This window comes from Thalia democratica, chromosome 4, assembly GCF_965202585.1.
Source record: "Thalia democratica chromosome 4, ktThaDemo2.hap1.1, whole genome shotgun sequence".
NCBI classification, from domain to species: Eukaryota; Metazoa; Chordata; class Thaliacea; order Salpida; family Salpidae; genus Thalia; species Thalia democratica.
Window position 1 is genome coordinate 70,260,134 of NC_139168.1, and position 27,230 is coordinate 70,287,363.

General features: G+C 23.5%; 1 protein-coding gene across 6 annotated transcripts; it reads right to left on the reverse strand.

Annotated features, from left to right (window-relative positions):
• Window positions 1-135: 135 nt before the first annotated feature.
• LOC145834910 (glucose-6-phosphate exchanger SLC37A2-like) lies at window positions 136-27,230 on the reverse strand. Of its 6 annotated transcripts, none has more exons than XM_082942443.1 (17): window positions 27,135-27,230; window positions 26,693-26,774; window positions 24,690-24,765; window positions 23,781-23,859; window positions 23,385-23,520; window positions 20,653-20,729; window positions 19,085-19,251; window positions 14,561-14,634; window positions 11,073-11,159; window positions 8,965-9,055; window positions 6,323-6,471; window positions 5,570-5,705; window positions 4,542-4,607; window positions 4,027-4,127; window positions 3,274-3,359; window positions 2,698-2,758; window positions 136-518 (listed from the first exon to the last, which is right to left on the reverse strand). In XM_082942443.1, exons 1-17 carry the CDS (start codon window positions 27,209-27,211, stop codon window positions 516-518), a joined length of 1,548 nt encoding a protein of 515 aa, XP_082798569.1. In that variant the 5' UTR covers window positions 27,212-27,230; the 3' UTR covers window positions 136-515. The 6 variants fall into 6 exon arrangements, with proteins under 6 accessions (XP_082798569.1, XP_082798565.1, XP_082798564.1 ...); XM_082942439.1 differs by having other exon boundaries at window positions 14,510-14,634; XM_082942438.1 differs by lacking the exon at window positions 2,698-2,758 and adding an exon at window positions 1,993-2,050 and having other exon boundaries at window positions 14,495-14,634.

Sequence of the window (27,230 nt, forward strand, 5' to 3'; positions counted from 1 at the left end):
GAAAAAGCAGTACTTATGGTTTTGTGCTTAAGTACAATAATGAAACAATTTAGTACACAACTTCATATCATTATACGTAAAATTCAAACAGATAGTTATTTGAAAAGTTTTCAATAAAATGTTGAAATAGCACTTAATGTTATTTTCTTCGATATTTTTGAAACATGAAAACAAACACAGTTTAAATCAAGTACTTTATTTAAAATCAGTAAGGTATTTCAAAATATAAACAAATTTAACAGCAGTTTAGTTTATAAATTCCTTTTGTAAAAATCAAATGCTTTTCTGCACCTCAAATTTAATAAGATCAAACAAAAAATAATGTTAATGAAATTCTATTAACAATATCGTGCTAGATTTAATAACAAATGAGTAATCTTAAAGACAAAGCTTTTAACTTGAAATAAACTATTATGAAAGTTTATATGTCATGTGTAACTTGTTTAAATAATATTTCACTACAAACTTTTTATTTTCATTGTCATACTTCAGGGTCTGTCAGTCTTTCAAATCTGCTACTGAAAGTTTATTAATCGTTAATATTTATTTGTACTTGTAAACTATCATTTTTTTATTTAGTACTCAAAAATTTTTTTGATTAATTTCACTTTTGAGAGGTTTTGTTTGCAAATTTATTTTTATATTAAATACCAAAAGTTTTATTTAATAAGAGTAAGAGTTGTTAAAAAAAACGAGATCTAGTAAAATTAAAACATGTAAAGAATTATTAAAAAAAATATTTGGTAATTAGTAGTGTTTCATCTTTATGGGCATTGAAAAATTAAAACTTAAGATTGAAAAAATATTTAGTTTGTGTCATTAAATGCTACAAAAGAAATATTAATACTGAATATAACATGTGTAATGTAATAATAACACCTAGTTTAGGAAATTAAGTTGACAAAAAATACAAATTTTAAATTATCAGTTTTAAATTAAAACAAAAAAGAGTTTTAGGTTATATTTATATAAACTGAAAATAATAAAATAAGTAAAGTAATTAATTTGCATTCTCATAAAAAGTTTACAAACGTTTAAGAACATAAGCATTAAAAATATACCATGCTAAACTATAATTAATAAAAAAATAAAGTTAACTTATTGCGTTTCTATAACTTAACAGATTAATTTAATAATAACACTTAAAGTATTTACAAATCAATATAGTACTGTAAAATTTTTTATGACTTTTAATGTAGAATTTTTTTTGTAATGATTTATGATTGAAGTTATAGAAACAAGCACAAATTAAAAAAAGAGCAACAACAAACAGTATTGTTACGAAATAAGAAAATATCTAGCAACTAAAAACTTAATTCAAAGTTATAATTACATACAAACTTTAGAGTTTGAAAAAAAAATTTATAAGCAGCTTGAAATGTTATCATATACCACTATATCGTGTGTGGATAAAATATAAATGTATTAAAAAAAAAAAATTGATAAAAAATAAATTATGAAAACTCTTTAGTATTACATATTTTGTAAACTTAAATATGTAACACAATTTATTTTATTAATTTCATGCATTTACTAGTTATAAAAAACTGGCTGGTTTAACAAAAGACAGGTCTAAAAAGATTCATTAATCTATTCAATTGGTCTTGCTATAAAACTCAATTAAATTTTATTTTTGCAATTTTGATGTTAGTATAACTTAAATTAACCTAGAATTAAACAAATTCTACAGTTTATTTTTATCCTTATTATTTAAACTTATCATTATTTAAACTTATCCTTATCATCCTCAACTATATGTATTATTAAATGTTGATAACTTAACTTAAATGATGAAAACACTCTTACAAAAAGAAGAAGATAAAAAGTATATACTAGTGATACTTATAAAATGTTTTAACAAACTCAAAACTTAAGCAATAAACGAAAACTCAACACTTATGTTTCTATATAATCAAAAGTTTTAATACCTAAATAAACCCATCTAACTGCTTATAAACTACATACACTCTAAACACAACTAGATTAATGAACCATGATTTTAATCCTAGAGTATTCTTGATCATTTCTATTCCAAGGACTACTGTTAGACCTAAATAACCAAAAAAAATTGATACTATAAGATAAATTAGTAAAAAGTTTTATTGAATTTTATAAATCTTTGTTTAGATTTTTTCAGAAACTTTTTTCTTGAAACAAAGCTAGTTAAAACTAAATTAAAACATAAAATTAAATTTGTACTAGCATATCTACTGCAGTGTGTTCAATCAATACAAAAAGCACCTTATTAAAAAATCTGAGCATTTTGAAAAACTTAGCGCTAGCTTATAGCCAAATGTAGAAAAAACAAATTAGTCACATAATTTAAGAACATATGCATATCCGTATCGGCATCATTTGAAATCACAAGTTAAAATGATAGTAACTTAGGTAATTTATTAACAATAAATAACCAAAAATTGCAAATAACTTTGATACTTTTAGAATAAAAAAAGCACTTTACAAATAATTGAAATGCCTGATTACAGCCAATTGAACAAATAAAAAACAACATGTGACTTTAAGGTAATAAAACAAAACACTTTTTAAAAGTATATGTATTCCAATAAATTAAAGTGGTGTAAAAAAATATGTGTATTTTCTTTAAAGAGTTTAGCAGATAAATTGCAGCCAAACATAAAAATAATAACAAATTAAAACGTAAAAACATGCAAAATGATGTGCAAATAATTTGAAAACCTTATTTTTAAATTCACTTTTTCGGTTTGAACTTCGTCTAACTGTTGATATTAAAGATTCCCTACAGTTTGAATGAATAGAATAAAAATATTATAAATAAATTATGATTTTAACTGTGAAATGGTTGGTTTAAAATGGATAAAGACATGAAATAAAAAAATCACTTTACTCAATGTTAACGTTGTGATAAAATTAATCCCTACAACTTTAAAAGTAAAAAATGGAAAAATTATGACAAATAAAATTTAAAAAAATCATGATGAGTTTGAATGAAAATATAAGGTTCTAGATGTAATTCAATTTTATAAAGTTTTATAAGATTAATTTTGTTTAAAAAGCTTAAACATTAAAAAAAAAAAGTTACTTATTTAACTTATTTAGTAACTTTATAAGCTTTAGTGAGTATATTTTTTTAGTTAATTTTTAACTTTGAATTAAACTTAATAATCTTATTAAATTGTTAATATCAGTGCAGTAAATAGCCATACCAACTCCAAATTTTAATAAAATGTTCAAAAACACCACTCTAACAAACTTGTTAAAACTATATAAATATAAGTATATAAAATTATTTACCTGTCGTCATTTGAACAGCACCTGCAGAATATTGAGTTATTATGACGTAATAATTTCGCTTCTTTCACCATCAGTCTGATCAGACACTGAAATGAAATTACTTAAATAAATATAAGTTAGCTGTAGCAAATATGAAATTTAAACAGAAAACACTTTAACATAGACTTACAGAATACTTGTTTATATGAGTTTTGAAAGTTTTTTTAAAAGTATTTTTTTGAAGCTTTGTAAACATTTAAAAAATAGAATTTGATTTAAAATTAAGTTATATACTTGAATATGATGTATATTGAATTATTTTTTATACAACTTAACAAATATACATTTACTGTATAAGATATAACTAAGAAGTTAATTTTTACAATACTTTTTACACTTGATATGTTTACTTAAGCTTTTCAAGACTTCAGTATTGTCCGAAGTCATCCAAGTAAATGATCTTAAATGCCAGGTTTGAAAGCTTATAAAAGCTAGGTAAAGAAAAGTGAGAATTTGCATTTAAAATCATATAAGTAACTTGAAATCTATTGTTAAAACTACCAGTCGTATAACAAAATAATATAATTAGTTTTATTTTTTCTATTAAAAAGATAGTTCAATCTTATGTTAAATTCAATTTTCGAATAACCAACTACAGTAAATAACTTTAAAATTATACATACATCAAATAAAAAAAATAAAACTGACCAATACAGTTAATATACTTAAAGCAATCAACATTACAAATGATAATGATTGAAAATAAAAACTTACCAATACTGCTAATATATTAGAAGCAATCAACATAACAAATACGTTGGTCCAATCGCTTCTAGAAGATATTATACCAGTTAGTAGTGGTCCTATTGCAGCTCCTGCGATAACATTTATAAATAATGTGAATAAAACAGTACTGTGTAATAATGTGTCTTAAAGTTTTTAGAAACTCCAGGACATTACCAAATGATCAAATTTAAGCTTGTATTTAAAAAACACCAAAGTTTAAGTGAACCTAAATACTTACCAAATATTTACTTTTTAAAACAGTCCTTGATCAACGTTCCAATAAACAAAAAGGATAAAAGCAAACAAACAAACTCAAAACTTTAAATCAATAAAAACAAATTAATCAATATAAAGTATGCTTATAAGTGTACACTATACTATATATTTTGCTTTTAAAGCCAAAATAAAACTAAATGTTAACTTTTTCATTGCAGGAATTAAATAAAATTTCCAAAAAAGCTAAAAAACCTTGTAAAAAAACACAGTTGACTTTAATAACTTACCTATAGAGCCGGTTCCATCAATAATTGCTGTGACTGTTGACAAGGCCTTTGAATTTCCTTGGAGAACTGTAAATGTTTTTTATAAAAAGTTAATAATAAAAGTCTATATTTTTCTGTGCATTTTATATATGATATCATTTAACTTTGTGTAAGATAAGTTTAAAGTTTTTGATTTAAGAGAAACATGTTTTATTTACTTAGGAAAAAATTATAAAAAAGTATATATATAGTAAAAAAAATACAGTAAAATTAATGATAAAACAAACTGTATAAAATCAAAAATGCATAGCTGTTTAGGTATATTTGCAGCAGTATTACTGATTAAACGTTTTGTTTACTTTTTAAAATGAGTAAACAAATAAAAACAAATACTATATGTTTATTTACTTTTAGTTAGGCTACAAAGAATTGAGTAAACACTAAATCTAACATTGTTCAAGTATAAACACAAAATTTATTAAGTTTGTAAGTTGTATCTATGTAAATAGGAAAGTTTCATGAAACAAGAAATTAAATTTTTGTTTAGTACAAAAAAAAATGTAAAGTAAAAACGACATTTATTAAACGCATTTGTAATAAGCTAATTAAATAATACATATTTTTTTAAACTAAAATGCAAAACAATTTATTTAGATTGTTTTCGAATAAAAAAGTCTTTTCAAAACTGAACGTTTAAGAAGAATAATATTATTTAACTGACATTTATGAGCACTAATTTTAGATTAAACAATATTTATTATTTACCAGATAGTTATCATATTGCGCTTAAGGTCAGCTTTAACTCTAATAGTAACAAATATACAAATGATTATTAACAAAAAAATATTATAAATGTTACTAAATTACGTCTTATCTTCATGAGTTTATTTATTATTATTTAAAATTTGCGGTATATTATTTCAAACTAAGTTCAATTTGTACCAAGAAAAGAACTAACAACAGTGGTAATAATTATGTATGTAGTTAAAATTTTCTCAAAAAGTATTTATTCCATACAAATGTTATTTTTATTTTAATACTCAACTTACCTTCATGAGTACCGAGATCAGCACTCACAGCAGTTGTGATAAGTGCGTATGGTCCATTAACAAAAGCACCGGTTATAATGAGAAGAACAATGTTCAGTGTCATGCTAGTAGATCCGTATGCGTTGTATAATGCCATCTGTGAAGTTAATATAATATATTTGTAATTAATATTTATTATAAGAAGCACCATATTTAGTTAAATGCTTGTTGATCCGTATGCATTGTAAAGTGCCATTTGAGAAATAAATACAATATTTATAATAATGAAAAAATTCACAAATGTACAATGCCATCAATAACTGTTTAGTGTAAATTTTAGTATAAAGAAGCTGTTATTTTTATAAAGTAGTCAATATTGTAAAATAAAATAAAAAGTATACGCAAAACTTAGTACTAAGATGAAACAAAAAAAAAAATCCCATTATCATCTTAGTAGAACAAGTTAAATTACATAACTAATAACAAACTATACGTTATATTTAAAACAACATTTAAAACTTTTTGTTTAGTATTATATAGTATACTATATTCACAAGAATATTTCAAGCTTTTAATGAGCAGAAAATAATAAATTAGTTTCAAAAACCATAAAAGAATTTTTAAAGAAGCAATTTCATCTAAAATAAGACATTTTTTTATCAATTAATGAATACCAACCATAACAGCACCAATTACAAGCATGACTCCGCAAGTAAAACTCCTTTCTCCCAATTTATTAATTAAACAAACATTATTAATAAATAAACAACCAACCATAACAGCACCAATTACAAGCATGACTCCGCAAGTAAAACTCCTCCCTCCCATTTTATCGCTGATAACTCCGGCTGCTATGCCTCCAACTATGCCTCCGATATCGAATAATGTTGACAACAATCCACTATCAGCTGTGTTTAGACTTCCTGAAAATAATAATAAAAACATTTAATATGTATGTCGAACAATGTAGATAACAAGCCGCTTCAGCTGTATTCAAGCTGCCTAAAATAAAGTTACATTAACAATATTTAAAAAATATCGAATAATGTTGACAGTAATCAGCAATCTGCAGTCTTGAGACTGCCTGAAAGTAAATAAATATAATAATTAAAACATATCGTGTTTAAATCGTGTGCCTGAAATTAAATAATTTATTTTATAAACAAAATATATAGATTTTAATTATATACTTAAGCTAGTTTTATAAAGCTAGATAAGTTTAATGTTCTATCAAAAATAAAGAAGAATAAAAACATTTGATAAAAAATAAAATTAACCTGTTTGCTTATAGAATAAGCCAACAGGTTTATTTAATAATAGATACGCGTTTCAAAAAAAAAGTTTATATAAAAACATTACTTACAAGATTATCAAAATCAATTCTTGATCAATGTCTCAAAATCTATATATACAGTTTATTGTTTAGAACTTAAACATTAAAAACGTATAATTAAATATATATATTAAACATTAATCAAAGTATTAAGATTTTTATTAACTTAGTATGAAAATTGTTTAGATACATTCAACACAAATTTGAACAATAACTAAAATATTCAACAATAAATCAAGTATTCAAATGAAAATGTTTTTTAAATTTACCACAGTTAATATACAGATCAAAATATGTTAGCTATTATTAGAAACATTACTTACTATAATATCAAACAACTCAATCAAATAATTAAAGATAACGTCATTTTTAAATCGAGTATAATTATAGGTTAATACTTGCTGTTTTTTAAAAATATTAAAAACATCAAGATTACAATGTAATCCCTAACTATCAAATGTAAAAATAGATAACTATCTTCAGATAAAATACTAAAAGGTTTAAGATGCAATTTTGTTTTTTTATACTCTAATTATACATAATATTACATAAACTAAATATAAATTACAACTGTTTTGTTACCACCGTAAAATAAATTAACTTGATTAAACTAAAGAGTATTTTATGCTAAAATATTTTCAAACAACTATTATGTAAAATAATTAGAGACTATCAATGTGTTTTTGTATTATTATGTAGTAGTTGAACATACGATGGTAAAAAATTAACATAAATGTTGATCTTATCGGAAATTTTAAGATGTAAAAATTAACCATTTACATAAATACTTAAGTTTTACATTAAACTGTTTTAAGTCGAAATGTTTATTTACAACTGAAAAAAAAATCATTTAAATCAAAATGATTGTGAATGTATATATATTTATCGAAAACGTAGACAAACAAACAATTAATAAATAAATGCAATAAGAAAAAATAAGAAACGGTTTAATAAAGCAAATCGAAGCATTAGATAAAAATACCAAAAAAATTAATAAACGCTGAAATTTAACAGAAATAACTAAACAGAAAACAAAAATGACATTAAGATACACCAAGATATAAATCAAAACTTTCTAGAAACTATCTTAGCTAAAACAATAGCGTGGTTATATAAAAACCCGATTTACTTACCGATAAACTAAGCCTTATTACGTATCAAATATCAAAATTTAAAAAATTATACTAAATAACTTTATTTACTTACATACCATTCTAAATATTAAAGCCTAGAAAAAACAGTCATACTTTTAAAATAAGAAAATGCTATCTATCAACAAAAAGTCATAAAATAATATTTTGATCAATTTATTATAAAAATTTAAATTTTGAAATATAATCAATCAATTATTAAAATATAAATTAAAACATATATATTAATATATACTCAACAAAAGTTGTATTACTTAAATAAAAAGTCTTAAAAAACTGAGCAATTGTTTTTTAACATACAGTTTATAATACAGTGCTATTGATTAAGACCCATTCATTCATAAGTCATTCAATCAAAAAAAAAGTAACAACAGTTTTTTTTTCCTGAAGTTAGTAATATGAACTATACTCAAGTATAAAACTTATAGACTATTTGACCATTATATACAATTTTTTTAACACTAATAAGGTAATGTACGCTAGTTTTGAACAAAACTGATGTATTCAAAACATAAGTGTCTATATAAATCAAATTAAGCCCAACCCAAAACGAATAAGAAAATGGATAATATCTAAAATACTAAAAATTCGAATGTAGTAAGTACGTTCAAACTATTTACTATATTGGAAGCCATTTTCAATAACGATTTCAAGTTTGTTATATTATATTTCGATTTTATTTTATATTAAAATTTATTCATTTAAAACAAATCGTAACATGATGAAATTAACATCAAAACAAAATTGTTTTAAATACTTGAATAGTTTATAACAGAATTTATTAAAGTCGTAAATTAACCTAAATTAATTATTAAAATTTCTATAAGAAAGCACCAACTTCGAGCTTGTATGAATAGTGACAATTATTTTTTATACTTTATTAAGTAAATTTATATTTACTTAATATTTATTTATATTATATGCACGCTCACCTTGGGCTTGTATGAACAGTGGCAACCAAAACAAGAATGTGTAACTGACCAGCTTGGCGAAGAACAAACACAATGAGAACTCTATAACACCCTGTTAAATAATATTGTAAATTAAAAAATTAAATAAAAATGAGAACTCTATTACACCCTGTATAAATATTATTGTAAATTAGTTAAAATAATCAAGTAGACGTAAGCAGAATTACATAACTCCTTTTATAAATAAACTAATAAATATTAAAATAGATAGAAAGAGCATTCTGTCAAATAGTAAACTAATAAATATTAAAAAGCTATTTTTTAAAGTTTTGTTATTATGTGGATCGAGTAAAATGTTGTTTTTGTCAGTTAAAAAAAATGTTTTATTAAATCATTTCTTTATTTACTACTACTGCTTGAATTTATGGAAAACGTTTTCAAAATTAGATTCAAAAAAAATATATACATAAACAACTTTGCTAATAAGAGTTAAAAGTAGAAAACTCCATAACAATATTTCTATTATTTTTTTTACAATAAAGTCTTGTTATTTTTGAACTCAGATTCGTTACTTAAAAAATATTTTTATTTATGAATAACTTTCTTTTAGAATAAAAGTGAACTTAAAAATAATTTGAAGTTTAGCACTGATAAAGCTAAAGATAAAAAAGATAATTTTGCGTTACATCATAATAACTTCTTAATGTTAGCAAAATTTAAAGATAACCTTTTGCAACTTTACCAAAAATTTATGATAACTTAAGTAGGAGTTAAACAATACACACATTGTAAAAAAATACTGAACTTATAAAAAAAACAACTTTAAGATTTGATTAGTTTGATAAACATTTGTTTACAATATTTTCTGTGTTTATAAGTTTATCAATTTATTATACTAACTTACCAAAATTTAAACAATATACAAATTGTTAATAAAATAGTAAATCTTATGTGAAAAATACTTTTAAAGCTGCTTAAAACTAAAATTTTTGTGTTAACCAACATTTGTTTATTAAACAACGTTAATCTTGGTTGTAAATTGTTGAAAAAATCATTAATCTTCGTGTTAATAACGTATTTGACCTCAGTAGTAGCTTATAGTAACCTACTGATTATTACCATTAAAAAATATCATGGTTGGAAGATTAAAACAACGATCAAAGATAAAATACAAAGTTTTGTAAAAACTAGTACTTTTCAAATATTTTTGTGTCATTAGTCAAAATTTACGTTTTGTACAAATTGAATTACTTGCGACATTAAATAAATGTTTTTTAGTTTGGTTTTCTAAACTATTTCATCTTTAAATCAGCTAACTGTAGCAATGATAACATTTTGTTACATACAACAAAGTTTTTCTTTATACTTAATGTAAAGTTTATTAAATACAATAAAGTTTTTCTCTCAAAACGAAACGTAACAGCAACTCAAAAATAAAAAGTTATGAACGATAACTTGAAGTTTTCAAAATTGAAAAATGATTAATAAGTTACCTCAGATAGTAAATTTAAAAAAGATTTTTTTGAGAGCCTTTGTAAACAAATTTGATATATAGCCAATCAATAAAACTTTATTCAAAATTTCAAAAACACATAAAAAATTCTTAACTTTAAAAATATAATACTTAAATGTAACCCAAAGGAAAAAGGTACTTTTTTAAAAACAAGTAAATAAACTGACTGGTATACTTCACCTTTTAAAGGAAATAGTAATTCGTCTTTGTTTACGTAAAACTTAACGATATTTTTAAACATTATCAAGAAAATAGGGAACTAAATTGATTGGTAAAACAAGTAGATTTAACTTACAGGTATAGTATTTGCCTTTAAAAGATAAACTTAGTCAAATATTTTGCTAATTTAAAAAAATATAACAAATTAGTATAGTAGCTGCTTTCAATAGGCCAATATTTCATATATTTACTTTATTTAAAACTAACAGGAATAGTAGCAGTTTTAAAAACAAAACTATTTCTAATAATTTAAAAAAATTGATTTTAGGAGGGAAGTACTATATTATATTATTTAAACATGTTAAACTGACAGGAATAGTTGAAACTAAAAAAATTCTTCAAATAATTGCTTTAAAAAGGAAACCTTATTTTATATTTTACAAACAATTAAACTAACTGGTATTGTAGCTGCTTTCAAAAGGGAAATGGCTTTTTCATCGTTGTGTTCTAACAACGGTCGATTCTTCATTTCGTCATCAGTATCCTGTTTGTTTTATAAAACTTAAATAATAAACAGAAAAACTTATTATTTTAATTTCAGTCTGCAACTTGTGTGTGTACAAAGTTTTTAACTACACTTCAAGTCTTTTTTTTTAATTTGGGTTTCATTTTACTTTTTTTCATCATTTTTAATATATTTCAAGTAAATTCTTATTTAACCTTTTAAGCTTTAAATTTTTATTTAGAGGATATGAGTAACACTTTATAATCTTAAAACTACGCTACAATGCTTTTATTTTTAAACTTAAGTTCAGTTAAACTCTTTTAATTAATTTGTTATCAGTTTGACTAATATTAAAAGTCTATGCAATCATATACGATTATATACATTTGTGTCAAGTTTAAAACAAAATTTAACAAAGATTGTATAAATAAAATTGATTGTATTCAATAGTTTTTGTAATTGATTGAAATTATGACCTAATTTATTAACTTCCGGTTTTTGTATTTATATTAATTAAATTTTTTATAATGACTTTTTGAATATTTTTCCTAAAAAAAAAAACAAAGTTTGAAATATGTCTTTGTGTGGACTTATTTGAATCAGTAGGGGTAAACTATTTTATGCTAATAACTTTATACATTGTATTAAATTATACTCATATGTGAAAATAACAGTTTAAATATTGATAAAATGGAAATATGTTTTTAATTACTGGTTATTGCTATACAATTTTTAACATTAACTAAAGATAATTTCACCATAAATAATTATTTACTTGTTTAAACTTAAATCTCTTTAAATTGTGGTCGTAAATATTTTTGATAATCTAAAAGTTATATTAAGTCATAATTAATGAGTTAATGTGAGTTTAAATTTTTTAAATGTTAGTACACTCCTGGTATGAAAAATTATAAGTTTTATCATTAATTAAAAAATTTCAAGTTTTGAATTCAAACATCTATTAGATTAGATTTTTTTGAATATCTGAATGTATAGAAAAATTTTAGAAGCTTCAATAACTTTTAAAATATTTTAAAATTATGAATTTCTTAAAATTACTAAATAAAATTCTTAGAATTTTTTCTTTTAAATAAAAACTGAAAGTTTATTTACCAAATGTTACAGACACTGTTTGAAAATAAACATCAATAACTTTTTTTTTTTAATTTTGTTTATTTTCTAAAACAATTTAATTACCTTTTGACTGTTAAAACATACTTAATACTTTTACTTGGTGTGAATTAAAAAAAAAAATTATGCTATACTAACTATGCTAGAAATTAAGTCAACTATTTTAAAATATTTAAAACTAGGTTACTGAATCAGTTTGATATTGTAAAGAAATAAAATAAAATGCAATAACTGTTTAAAAAACCGATTTTTTTTTTCACATCTTTAGTATTTTATACAAGTGAAATAGTTTCACATAACACATACTATCATATTGTAAAACATTAGCTTATGCTTTACTTATAAAAGCAAAATAATATACAATTTTTTTCTAAATGATCTATAGATATAAAAGCCAACACTAGGGTGTTAATACTTTCACACATTAATAAATCATAAGTACGTTTACATGCTCACACACAACTTATAGTTTTCACTCTAAAATAAATACTGTAAATTTTTTAAAACAAGTTAACAACACTTTGATAAATTCTTAAAAGTTTCACAACTACAAAAACTTTTTTGTAATGAAAAAAAACTTAAATATTTATATTTAAGTTTCTATACTTATTAGACTCACTATGAAATAAAAAAAATTAGTCATATTTTGTATTATAGTTATAAATTATTTAAGTAAAATTGAATATATTTGGTTAGTTTCAATATGAACCTGATTAAAAGTCAAACTTCTTATTGGAACCCTTCTTGGCTGTGAATAATTTTAATTTTTTGTAAATGTAACGACTAGCAACGCTTAAAACACTTTAATTTTAAAAGATAACATGTACTTTCATTAAATCTTCAATTGCATGTATTACTTAAACACATTATGTATTATATATTCCTTTAAACTTATATAACCATATGAGTATTCTCTTATAAGTAAAATATTGTGTGTTTATACTTTATAAGATCAGTTAAGTTTAAGTTGTTAGCGCTGAAACAAAATAAAATATCTAAGTTCAAGCACCAAAGGCTGTAAAATTAAGCTTGAAGCTAGTTTATTCAGTGGTCTAACGCGGTTCGATGGATGAAAAACTTAAAGCTGATTTAAAGTTTAATCTACGCCTGAAGAGTTGTATACTGTCACTACTACTTACTAGTTGAAAACAAAAATTTTGCATTAAACAGTTCTTATGATAAATTATAGTTTTCTTTGAAATTTAGTTTTAAGCTTCAAAACTTTGAAAACTATTGTAAATCTAATAAAGCTAAAAATTAATATAAAAATTATTATATTAATTTCAAAAAACTAGTTAATTTAACTATGAATTTCACTTTAAATTAATACTTGTGAAAAAAATTTTTAAACATTATTTAGAACACATTACAACTTTTAAAAGTGTTTAGAAAGCAAAATTTGAAAAGCCAATTAAAGCTGCAAGCTGAAATTTAACAAGTGTCAAACTATTTACTCTAATCTTCTTACAGTTTTAATCTGTTTTGAGCACAATTTGCTAAAAATGGCATAAAATTCACAAATATTACTTAGATTTTTTAGAAATAAAATCTAAAACCTAGCTCTTACTCCAAACAAAACTATGTAAGGACAAAAAAAGATAAAACTTTAGTTATGTTAACTAACGTACTTATAGAGTATACCTTGCTTATCGTATTCTGCATTACTCAGGGTTGCAATTTCTAGATGTAAAAAAACTCAGCTTAATTAAACAAAACCTGACCTGATTTACATCAATTGACCTAAGGTACTAAGAAATTTAAGAAAAGGTAAAGAGCCATAAGCTGCACCTCTATAATTTTCGCATTCTTATACCCACTTAACAATACTAATGATTTTGTTTTGATTGAGTTGAATTTGTAATAAGATTTTTTGTACTCATAACAAACTCTATCTTACTAATCACTAAGCTAACAGACTTTTCTTCAATCTTTACAGGGACAATTCATACACTAAACTGCAAGCAACTTAAAAGAAAAGCTTATATTTTGAATATATATTATATATATGAACTGAAAAGCATATTGTACACCACTATACATGCCTACATATATCATAAAGATATTACTAATGGGCACCTTTTGTTGATCTAGCTACACAACACTAGCTACAAAGGACAAACATGTATAATGAACAAATCTTTCAAAGCTTGAAGGCACACTTATCTCAGCATTAAAACTTTAAAAAGTGAACTGAAAAGCAATATGTGCACCACTATAAATACATGCCCCTATATATATCTCACATTACTAATGGGTACTTGGGTATGTTCTGTTCGAGTTGAATTTGTTGTATTTAAACGAATGGCTACCTCGTTTGGCAGGGGTTGGTAGTTGCAGTTGACCACCGATGTTGATTGCGTTTGAATTCCCAAGTCTGATGGACCTGTTTGAAAAAAAAAAGTTTTGTAAAATTTTTAGATCATAACAATAGGGTTGATCACGCCAATTCGATCATCAGACCACAAGTTTCGGTAGACTGAGACCGGTTTCGTCCTTATTAGGACTCATGAGTCCTAATAAGGACGAAACCGGTCTCAGTCTACCGAAACTTGTGGTCTGATGATCGAATTGGCGTGATCAACCCTATTGTTAAACTTGAGCTTGTCTCACGGCAAACGAAAGTCCAGGCTTTGGCACTGCTGACTTTCGCCGATGTTTTTTGTTGATTTTTAGATCATGTAATATATACAAAGATTATTTATGTACAGAACAAGTCTTTGGAGTGATTTGAATAATGAAAACTTAAAAAAAAAAGTGGTTTAAAAAAGTATTTAAAGCACGTATTAACGCTGTTTGAAGTCCCAAATCTGGTGAACCTGTAGAATAGTGTATTTGTGCTTTTTAATAAATACATTTGAAAATTTTTCTTGTTTTTAATGTTATGTGAAAAACTATATTATAATAAAAATTAAGATTGTTCAATTTGTGACCTGTTGAACAGTGTGTTTAGTAAAATGGGTATGGTTTTCAATATGTTTTCTATTAAGGCATAACATATACAATTCGGCTATAGTAACCTTTTTATTCACATGTAAGTCTGTATTTGTTTTTTTTGTATCTGTTTTTCAGCGTAACGAGATTAAACAAATAAAAGTACAAGTAATTAAAAAATAAAATCTAGATGTACTTTGGAAACAAGTTTAAGGCATACGCTTGTTAACATTTATGATTAACAATTGTATTATAATAAAAATGTAAGGTTATAAATTATGATAACCTTATTGTTTTATACGAACAAGTTTAAAAACATTTGCATGGTTATACTTTAGAAATTTTGCTGTTGAGACTATTAAAGTTTTAAATAAAACAATTTTTTTCTTGTTAACTTTACAAGTTGATTTTTTAAAATTAAGTGTAAAAAAATTTTTTGTGGTTCGATCTCGGTAGCATTTAAAGTATAAGACAGTTTGAACTTAATTTTGTAACAACTAGCAAAATCCAAGTTCATCTAAAATATGATCAGTCACAAAGAGTGACTTTGAAATTATATATACAATAAACACAATGAAATTTTGGTTGTAAATACTTTTATCAATAATAAAAAACTATGCAAAAAAAAATTATAGTTTATAATAATTATGTTACGTCACCAGTAATTTAAAAATCATCTTATTTTGTTCAATAATTTTTTTGTACAAATTTAAATAATCTAACTTACTTCGCTTTAACTCAATAAGACGCCACAAAGTAAAAATGTTTCTTGTAAATATATCACAAAAAGTGTCTTACAAACAAAATAACGTTTTTCTGTAATGTTACTTCTTATATTATATTATTCAAAACTTCAATAAACTAATTAATTTACTTTAGAATTAAAAATTTTTAAAACACTCAAAAAGTTAAATTGCTTTTTACGCTACTATATTTAATAAAAACTAATAATAAAGGAATTTGTATATAAAAACAGTTTTTTACGAGCAGTTTCACCTTAACCTTAGGACAATCTTTTGAAGGTATAAAGTCATTGGTATAATATCAAAATCCACCCGCGTTCGAAATCGACCCGATCAAAATCCTCCAATTTTTTTTCGTTCTTTATTTGTTATATTATTTTACATTTTTTTGCATTTTTTTTTACTATTAATGTTACCCCTAACCCTTACCCTCGATCGGTAAGCGGTTCTCGAATTTGACTGGGTTGATTCCAATCGCGTGTGGATTTTGAACGTGTCACAAAGTCATTATAAGTAAAACGTTTGAAACTAAACTACCAGGTAATAATTTAACAACATTAAATGTTCTTTTTATCGAACCATTTTAAAGTACACAGTATTAGACAACAAAGTACAAAAAAAAATGCAATAAAAACAACTTGTACTTTTAAAAGTCTGTATTACTTTATTTCAATTAATTTGACTAGTCGGTATCAAAATGCTTTAAAAACTATTACACTTTAAAATTTATGGTGTAAAAAGTTTACAAAAATAAAGTATTACTTTACTTCGCAAAAGAAACATACAAAGTCTAAGTTATATTCCGAAAAAAAAAATAAACAGATCTAAGAAGGATTGTCTGGCAGACAAAATTTTTCAAATTTCATAACCTAACTTTTAAATTTTGTGTATAAAATGTGATTGAGGCGAGTTTTCGGCTAACGCCAAAATAAACTAAAATGATTGTGTCTTTGAAGTTCAGGGCAGTCACTTTTCTTAGTTGCATGTAAATTTATATAGTAAAACTTGTTTAAACTTTAGTACTCAGTTTATTACTATAAAGCATTTTTTATATATTGGACCAGTATTTTTAACTTATAAATTTTATGCAATAGTTTGTAAAAAAACTTAATAAATATGTAAAAGGAAGTACATATATTCGTATTTGTACTGATATTATGTGATAACGAGTTTATTTGAATTTATTGTACATGAGTATTATTTGGTTTTGCAACTTATATGCATTTATTAATTGCTGTTAAGTTATGAATTAGTTATTGTTCACAAAGGATTGTAAACTTTAAATAAGAATCAGGTAGCAAGCTTGATAATGTATTTGAAGATTTGATCCCAATTGGGATTTATAAAATCAGGTAAAAATTTTACTGTTATTAAAAATCAAGTTACGTCACTTAGAATTCGATAATCAACTTTTATTTTCGTGCATTTTTTTTGTACAATTTTTAATTCATGCAATTTCCTTCGTTTTAACTTAAAATAACGTTCGTTATATTCCCAAGTTAAAGAAACATCATATTTTTTAATTACTGAAAGAAATATCAAGCTTCTTGCTTTAAACCAGGATGAAACACTACAACTCTTATCATATGATCATAAGATAAACAAAGTAATAGAAAAAATCACTTTATTATAACAACAAATATAAGTTTTTATACCTTAGTTTATTAAGTTGACTAATCTTTATTTAAATGTATTTAAAACTGTAAAACTTTGTATGTGTTAAATTTAAAATTTATTAGTAAGTTTATAAAAAATAGTATTTAAACTCACAGAAAAAAAAAATACGAAGCTTTTTTGGTAGACAAAGTTTTTCTAGTCATATAGGTTTGTGTAAAATCTTTTAGTAAATTAAAAGTAATTGGAACGAGTTTTATGCTTTTGCCAAACTAAGAAAATTGATACTCTTTGATTTTAGGATATTTACATTTCTTGCTTGTATATATTTATTTTGCACGACAACATAAAAATATTATTAAGTACTTTCTAATGCTGGAAGTAACTGAGATATCCTAACAGCAAGAAATAAAAAGTTTTCTATATTTTGTTTCAAAGTTTGTTCGTATTGACAACTTATACATATTAATAAATATTTGTTTAAGTCTTTTTAATTGCATTGTAGAAATTATATATTGTACTATTAGTATTCAATTTCGATACATCTAAGTATGTTATTATACAATAGGGTTTGAACAGTAAAATTAAGAAAATTTATTTGGTGAAACTTTCTTACCTCTATCACAAATACTAATTACGTAGGTGTAATTTAATATGTATGCATTAATTCTTACTAGAACTCAATTAATTTAAAATGGAATTTATACTTTTCGTACTTGTTTTTGTTTTGTAGTATTAGTTTACTGTTGCTTATATGACTTACATAAAGTTAAATATGTGGTGAAAACAGCTTTAACAAGCAATCAGTTAAAGTTGAAACTTCTTAGATTGAAAAATATTTGTTACAAATTTAGGCAGCTTGTTTAAAATTATACATTTTGCAAGTAGCTGTACATAATAGAATGATAAATTACTAGTCACAGATGTTGAGACTTTTAAATAGTTGGTGTCATTTTTTTTCGTTACTTAGATAAACACTTCTAATTTCAAAACATAAAACATGCAAAAACTTTACTGTTAAAAGAATTATGTTACGTCACTTCGAATTTCAATATCAACATTTTTTTTGTGCAATCTGTTTTTCGTACATTTTCAAACAATTTTAACTTTTGTTTACTTAACTTAAAAAGACGCTCTCAGCAAAACGTTCCTTGTTTTTTCTACTTAAAATATATATTTGTAAAAATTACTTCAAACTAATGTGGGGAACACTACGACTCCCATCAATTAGTTATAAGTTTAAAAAAAGTTGCTGACTCAGCAAATAAGCAAATCTGACAGACTTCTTTGTATTCTTTTCCGATCTTTGAGTTTTTGGCTGTTTTTTTTTACAGAAAAACATTGTGCACAACTTAAGACAATTCAAAGAAAGTTTTATGGTGGCAATTCTTGATTAGAAAAAATATAAGAAAACTTACAAAATTGATAAAAACTACATAAAATCAAGAATTGAAACTCAGAACTAATGTGAGGAACATTATGACTATCATCAATTAATTACAAGGTAAAAAAATACATTTACACAAAAGAATATGTATTACTTACTTTCAACTAATGTTAGGAAAACAATCACTCCCATCACCGCGATAATCGCACCCGGTATGACGAAAGAAAGACCCCATTCTGACGTCACAAACAAACTGGCGATGACCGAACCCAAAATGTTGCCGATCGAAGTGTGACTGTTCCATACACCCATAATGAGACCTCGTCTGTTGGAAAAATAATAGTTTACAATTTGAGATCTATTTTTTAAATGATTTCAAATTGTTTGAGTTGGATTTTATACAAGCAAAATGTAACAAATAAGGTTTTAGATCTTAATTCTTTTATCAAACTTTAATTTATTAAAGTGTGACTGTTCCGTACTCCCGTAATAAGGCCTCGTCAGTTGGAAAAATATATTAATTTTCTGTCAAGTATTATATTGTTGAAGTTAGATTTTTTATACTCCCATAATCAAGACTTATCCATGGAAAAACAAAATGCAATAATAGTGATTTTTAATCTTAGATAAGTTTTACCAAAATATAAATTAACGAGGTGTGAATTATCAATGCTACCATTATGAGTCTCGTCTGTTGTATGAAGTTTAATTATATTAATTTTTCTATTTATTTTTGAACTATTTAAAGTTTATTTTAAATAAATTCCATCGGCATACATAATATTAGTTAACTGTTATGATTATTTGTTCCTAAAGTGTGGAATTTTTTTTATACTTAAGATTTTCGTTAACAACTTGTTGTTTAACTGTCATCAAATAGATCTCTTCAAAGTACAAAAAACTAATTTCACAGTTTTATGTTAAACAATTTATAAATGTTAGAAAATTTTAAACTGTAGAAAATACATAGATACTGACAAATACTAATTCAAAAAAAATTTTACTTCAAAAGGTAAAAAAACGTGAATAAGTTTTAGTTAAACCTTAAATTTCAACCAAACACTGCAAGGATTTTAAGTTAATTTATACTGACCGAAAAATAAACTTATGTTTCAATTGCAAAAATACAACACAACTTTAACAATATTTTACAAACTGTTTGTATTCACGGAGCAAAAGTTATAACTGCTATCAACATTGCGTACGTAAATCAAACTAACCATATGATGATTTGAAAAAAAACACTTGAGTTGCACGCGCTAATTGTTTTGCCACTTTTTCAATTAAACAAACAGTTTTAAAACATTCAATGAGTTACTTTTTTTAATTTCAAATATATAAACTTGAGTCTCCCAACCGATTTCCGCACAAGTAATAATTTCTCATTTAGTAAGTTATAATAAATAAATAAATAAAATGAATAAACTTTATTTGTTTATGTAAATACTAGAAAATAACTGATTTTATATTTTAAAAGAAAACTTTAAATATCATAATCAAGTACTAATATAAATTACAACTTTAAATTTACATAAATTAAATTAATAAAAACACAATTTGATTTTTCAAACCAGCTACCAACACAAAAATACGCTTCTAGTTTATATCAAATATAGTTTTTGAGTGAAACCAAACTAAAATAAAAACAAATTTAGATTTTCATGGGAATCACTCCTAGTTTATATACTAATTAAAAAATATATATACATATAAACAAAAAACAAACTTAGATTTTCCGAACCAATTTCCAACACATGTCACAACTCCTGGCCATCCAGTAGTTTGTGCGAATCCGTTCAGTACCTGATTTGATAAGTTGTTTTTTAAGTTAATAATAAATATAAATTAGATTTTGTAAAACTAAAAACTATAAAACCCATATGTTATAGTAAAGTTTTTATTTTGTTTTTATTGGTACAATCGTAAATTTTTTCAATATATAGTTATGCGTAAAAAAAAAGACCTAGTTTTGCTTACTAACTAGTTTTAGAAACTGCTATAATATGAGTATTGAAACAATTTACATATAGTACTTACAAGTTTATTTTGTTCAGAACAATCTACATCAGTTACACTTTACTTTGAAAAAGCTTCAGCTTAAAAATACATTACAAAACGATTTGCTTCAATTAATTTGACCAGGATCAATTTAAGTACATACATAGTTTATGGATCAATTTGTTGATTTAAAGTTCAATTAGATCAAAAGCTGGTGATTAAAGAAGACGACATAGTTTTAATAAAGTAAATATGCTACACTTATTTATTGATAACTTTAAAAGTTTTGCACCCTTAAAGTTTTTATAATATTTAATAATTTATAAGATTAAACTCATAAAACTTTTTCATTTTCAATGTTATATATAAAAATGTTACAACTCTATTATAATTTACAGTAACTATGTTGTTTGAATATTATTTTTACAGATTTTTCATCATAAAAATTAATTTTATTATTATTCATATAAATTTGAAATTATTCAATTACAAAAAAATCTCAGCTTCAGGCCCAAGTTCTTTAATAGCTAAAAATAGTTTGAGAAAAAACCATGACAAAACTATCTTAATTTTTAATATTTTAAATATTAAACAGACTAACTAGATAATTAATCCAATTATACTGCAAAAATAGTAAAACACACTTTATATTATCTGTTTACTAACTTTTTTTGAATATTTATTAGTTTTACTGATTTCAAATTTTTGTTTAATAATTGATATTTACCTCTTATGGAAACATAGTATGTAGGATTGTTTAATAATAAACCACATAAATTTTTAATAACACAATTAATCCATTAATTTCGCAAAATATACAAAAATTTTCTAACTGTTTTCAAACATACACCTGTACATTTAATAAAAGTTTCAAACAAAATCAATAATTGCTTCTTATGGAAACAGCTGTCAAAAATTTATATGATTTTGTCAACTGATAAGAAACGTAAGTAAAATACATTCAATTAAAATGTCAGTGTATTAAATATAAATTCTAATACATTTTTAGTTCCAAGATAATATGGTTGTTATCATATAAGTATCTCTTTGATAAGACATTTGGTATGTTTACATTTTTTTACCTTTTCTACTTACAACAGCATTATATTCTTTTTTATTTTCTACATATGTTAACTAAATACAAATTTAGGAGAAAAACTTAAAGAACAAACGTCAAGAAAAACGCACTGATATCTAAGCAAACAATAAATAAATGTGTTTTAAGCAAACAAATATGTTTTAATAATATTTAGAATTGTTAATTTAAGATAAGGGTGGGCAACATAAGGCTAGTGACGTAATTTTCAAGTTTAAAAGCTGCTTCTACAAAACAAATAAAATTTAATTTTTATTTTGATTTAAAATTTAAATATGACAATTATAGACTTTATATCTTTCGTAGTACAATTTAAAAATGTTTCAACCTTTTGTAATATCCAAAAATTTGTAGATTTTTCAAAACTATCTTTTGATTTTTTAATTATTGATGCATAACAAAAATCACAAATAAAAATTGACTGTGTCCTGGACTGATTTAAGAATGTTTATATAAATCTTGTGTAGTATAATCAAGTTAAAACAAGCAGTAAGTGTAAACAAAATTGAACAAAACATACGTATTGGATATTAGAATAACTTAAAAGTTGTTTATGCTTAAGTGATTAATATTGAATTTTAGCTTAATACAACACAGCAACAAAACTTTAAATTGCTAACTTACGACTTTATAACTTTACAAGTAACACAAAGTATAAAACAAACAGTAAAATATTACAACTTAGTTACTTAGTTTATTTTTAATAGTTTAGGACTGAATAAAAATTCTGTTCAACTCAAACAATTTATTTAAGAGTATGTATTAAATAAATTTTTTTCAACATATTTTTTTGAGAACAATAAAAAAAAAACAGAAAATAATCAGTAAAAGCAAACAAAATTCAAAAAAAAAATTGTTATTTCACATTTTTTTGTTTAAGCTTAGTATGACTAATGGAGCATTAAATGCATTACTATGATTAACTGTTTTACACTTAACTAAAACAATGAACACTAACATTAAAAAACATTTTTTTTTTGTAATAATTTAATTTAAACTTGGGCAATGTTTCTTTTTAAAAACTTTTTTTTTAATTATATGATAATACTTTATTAACATTGAAAACTTCATTTAAATTTCCTTTGGCTGCATATGTACAATCAGACTGCACTAATGTCACTTTAAAGCCCAACTTTTCAAAGTAAAACTAATTTGCTTTTGGTTTTATTTTTACAAACCTGTGCTATTATATAGAAGTAAGGGCATGTAGATTTGCAAAAATTAAAATATAAAAATTAATTTAATGTATACTTATTTTAATTCTAGCAAACCTGTGCAATAATGTAATAGTAGAATGCATGTATATTTGCAAAATTAGTTAATATATAATTAATTTAGTGAACATTTTTATTTATTTAACAAACCTGTGCAATAATGTAATAGTAGAATGCATGTATATTTGCAAAGAAGCCCAGTCCGAACATTGCGGTGAAAATTCCACTCAAAATCATTCCTGATGACAAAAAGTACCTAAGCGGTACTCTCTCTGCTACCATGCCACTGTTTCAGAATAAAATTATAAAAAAACAATACTAACATTATTATTTCGTGCTACCATTCAACTGCTGAAATATAATATGATTTAAAATACAAACTATTTGAATTATCAATATTATGTTACTTTATTGATAAAATTATAGGATATAATGAGAAGAAAACACAAAAATATGAAGAACAATATAATGGAAACAAAAATTTGAATTATTTTGGTGCCTTACCACTGTGACAACAAAATATAATTATAAAAACCTGATTCTAACCTGATAAACATTCCAATGGCATATGAAAATAAGAATGCATAATCCAATTCCCCAAACAAACTTTTGTAATCTGGCTGATCTGTTAAAAATAAACTAATTGAAAACATAGAACTTAATAATAATATTATCACAATTATGTAATGTTGTTGTTTTATTTTGAAGTATTTAGTATAAAAAGTTGATAAGCTTTTTTATACAAGATCAAAACTGAAGTTAAAATTGTACTTTTATACAGACTAACAAAAATATATAGTATCTATTCAAAACTTTAGCTTAAAAATAGTTCTTATACAAAAACAAACAAACAATTATTCTTTGCTCTTCACATTTTTTTGTAAATGTTAAGTTTTGAACATGTTAACATTACAAAAGTGAACAAAGATAGTTAAAAAAAAAACTATATTTGCATGTATAAAAGTACAGTTGTAAGACATTACAATTATAATTAGTTGTAAATGCATGATTATTTAATTAAGCTGATTTTAAATCAACACATATGGTATTTAATTATGTTGATAAAAAAAAGTTATCAAATATTTTAATATCATAATGTCATGTTTACCATACTTTATTTTAGACTTTGTTATTAACTGATGATCTCTTTTTTTGAGCGAAACATTGTTTTCGAAAACAATTTAGTTTTAATTTGAATTATATTAAAATCACTATATAATGGTAACTAATAACATTGATTTTGAATTAATAGTAATGGTGTTTAACTGTTTTGATAAAAATATAAACAACTAACACGAATTATAACTTAGTTATTATATAATCAATAACCAACCCAAAGAAGCAAAATCACACCAAGTAGTTGAATTGTGAAAATATGTTAGATTAATTAGTAAAATAATTATTTAAACACAAAGTAATTGTAATGTTTTTAATAAATATAAATCAGCAGCTTACCAAAAGGTGCAAAATCACACCACGTTGTTGAATTGTGATGTTCTTTTATATTTGTACAGTTGTGGTGCAGTTCACCCTAAAAATATCAGCATAAAATAGATAAAACAGGTAAAATAAAAGGAAATTTTTGTTAAAGATATTTAGTTCATATAAATTAAATATATATGTAAAAACACTTTTTCTAAAACTTAAACTGTCATGGATTTTTTTAAACTTAATACTTTTAATTACTGAAAACATAAATTTAAAATAAATCTACTTATATTTAAAGCTTTTTGAAGATATTTCTTAAAATATTTTACTGAAATTTTACAAACCAAACTTCAACAAAAAAATGTAAAAACTATACTACAGGGTTGCCACTCATTTTTTCAAAATTTTTTCCAGGTTTTTCAAATTTTTTTCAGGTTTTTAAAAGTACACATTTTTGGTCTATTTTTAGTTTAAAGTAAAATTTAAGGTATGGAACTGTGTTAAATAGTATAAAAAGATTAAAAAGATACTGTTAAGCTACTTTAAATCTGTTGTTTAATAAAAAAAATATATTGGTTATGACAAATTTTTTTTATCTATATGATAATTTTTTGAGTCAAACGAAATTTTTAGTATTGAAAATGTTAAAATTCTTAAAAATTCCAGGTTTTTTGTTCAAAATTCTAGGTTTTTCCAGGTTTTTTTTTTTCAAAATTTCTTAAATTCCAGGTTTTTTTTGCCTAAATTATCAAATTCCAGGTTTTTCCAGGATTCCAGGTAAAGTGGCAACCTTGATACTACGAAGTAAACAACAAAACAATTTTAATAAACTATAATTTTTAATAAGCTTATACTTTTAAAAGTTATAATAAGCTGTTAGTTTAAATGCACATATAATTGCATGGTAGAAAAATATCAAACAATTAACACAATCTATATTATTATTGATTTTTTTTCTTTATAAAAAAGGGGAAAACATCTTATAACTCTTTACTGTTTATCAAAAAATACGTTGTTCAAAATGTTTGAAAATATCATGATGTTTTCCTAAAATAAACTAAATCAAATACATCTGTTCATTTTATTAAACTAACTGGTAAATAATTTACTCTGGTTTCGAAAACTTTTTCAAAAATATAGAACAATATCAAATTATATATCAATTTCTATAAAAACAAATTTATAAAATATTTAACTTTCATAAAGTAAAATGTTTAAACACCTAGTTTTAAACTTAAGTATAAAAAATATAGTACAAAAACAATAAAGCATAGGGCGCCCACCTTGATTTTTACAAATTAATCTTATTTTATAGAGTTTTAAGTGAGCTATCAGACATTTTTAACGGCTTGAAAAATATAAAAGTAACTTTTGAGATATGAGCCATCAAAGTCGGTGACCTCAATAGGTTTGTAATAGAAGGCAACTAAAAACGCAAAAAAAAAGACCATTCTATTAAAAATATATCTCCTCCTTCATTTTTTAAGCAATCTTCTTCAAATTTTTACAGAAAATGTATTATTAAAATCTAAAAAGATTGAATGCAATATTTTTTTTAACTTCGAAAAACAATACTTATATTAAAAAACAACCACCCATTTTTTTGTTTTTTTAATCTGAACATTTATTTTTTTGTAATTTAAAAACTCCAACAATCAAAGTCTTATAAACTATAAAAGGAATGTTTACTAAAAGCATGAGGTCTCTAGCTCAAAAAATGAAGAAGATAGATTTTTAGCAATTTTTTAAATTTTTGAGAAAATTGACCTTAAAAAAATTTGCGGTCCATATGTTTGTATTGGAAACTTTTTATAAAAATTATAATATCTCAAAAGTTAAAAAAATGTTTTAATTCTATAAAAACTGGCTTGTAGTTTGTACTTCATACTTTAATATATGATCCAATGTTATTTTTAGTAAAAAAAATGCCAGACCCCCTTATGCCACTTTGACAACATTTGCATTAATAAAAAAGTGTATTTCAAACTCAACAATAAAATATTTGAAAAATCAAATTATCAAACACAAACTTTTACAATGCTGAGAGGTTTTCTGCTAAGGTGATAGGACATGTAGCTGAAAAATGTGAGAACCAGCATCCCATATTTGTACCTGTTTAAAAAAGTTGTTCTATATGTGTATTATAAGTCTTATTTTATACATTTTAAAAAAGGAGATTTCTTGTAGTGTATATTTTTTACTTATTTTACTATTTTTTATAAATAAGAAAATGAAAAAAAAATAAAAAAAATCACAGTAGCATTTTTTCACACTAACATATTTGAAAAAATATGTTTACAACAAATCATATGTTATATAAAGGATATATTTTTCTGCATGTATAATAGTTGTTAAATATATTTAACCTTTTTTCCCTAAAAAAAAATACTTAAATAAATATAAAAAAGGCAATTTCTTTATAATAACATAAATAACTATTGAACTATAAAATAAATAAATTAAAAGACTCACTTTTTTTCCTTTCTTTCAGGAGTTTCATTTTGGCTGCAGCTTTCAAATGCTCGTACAAAAAGAGGCAAGGATCTCATATTACATTTAAATTTATTT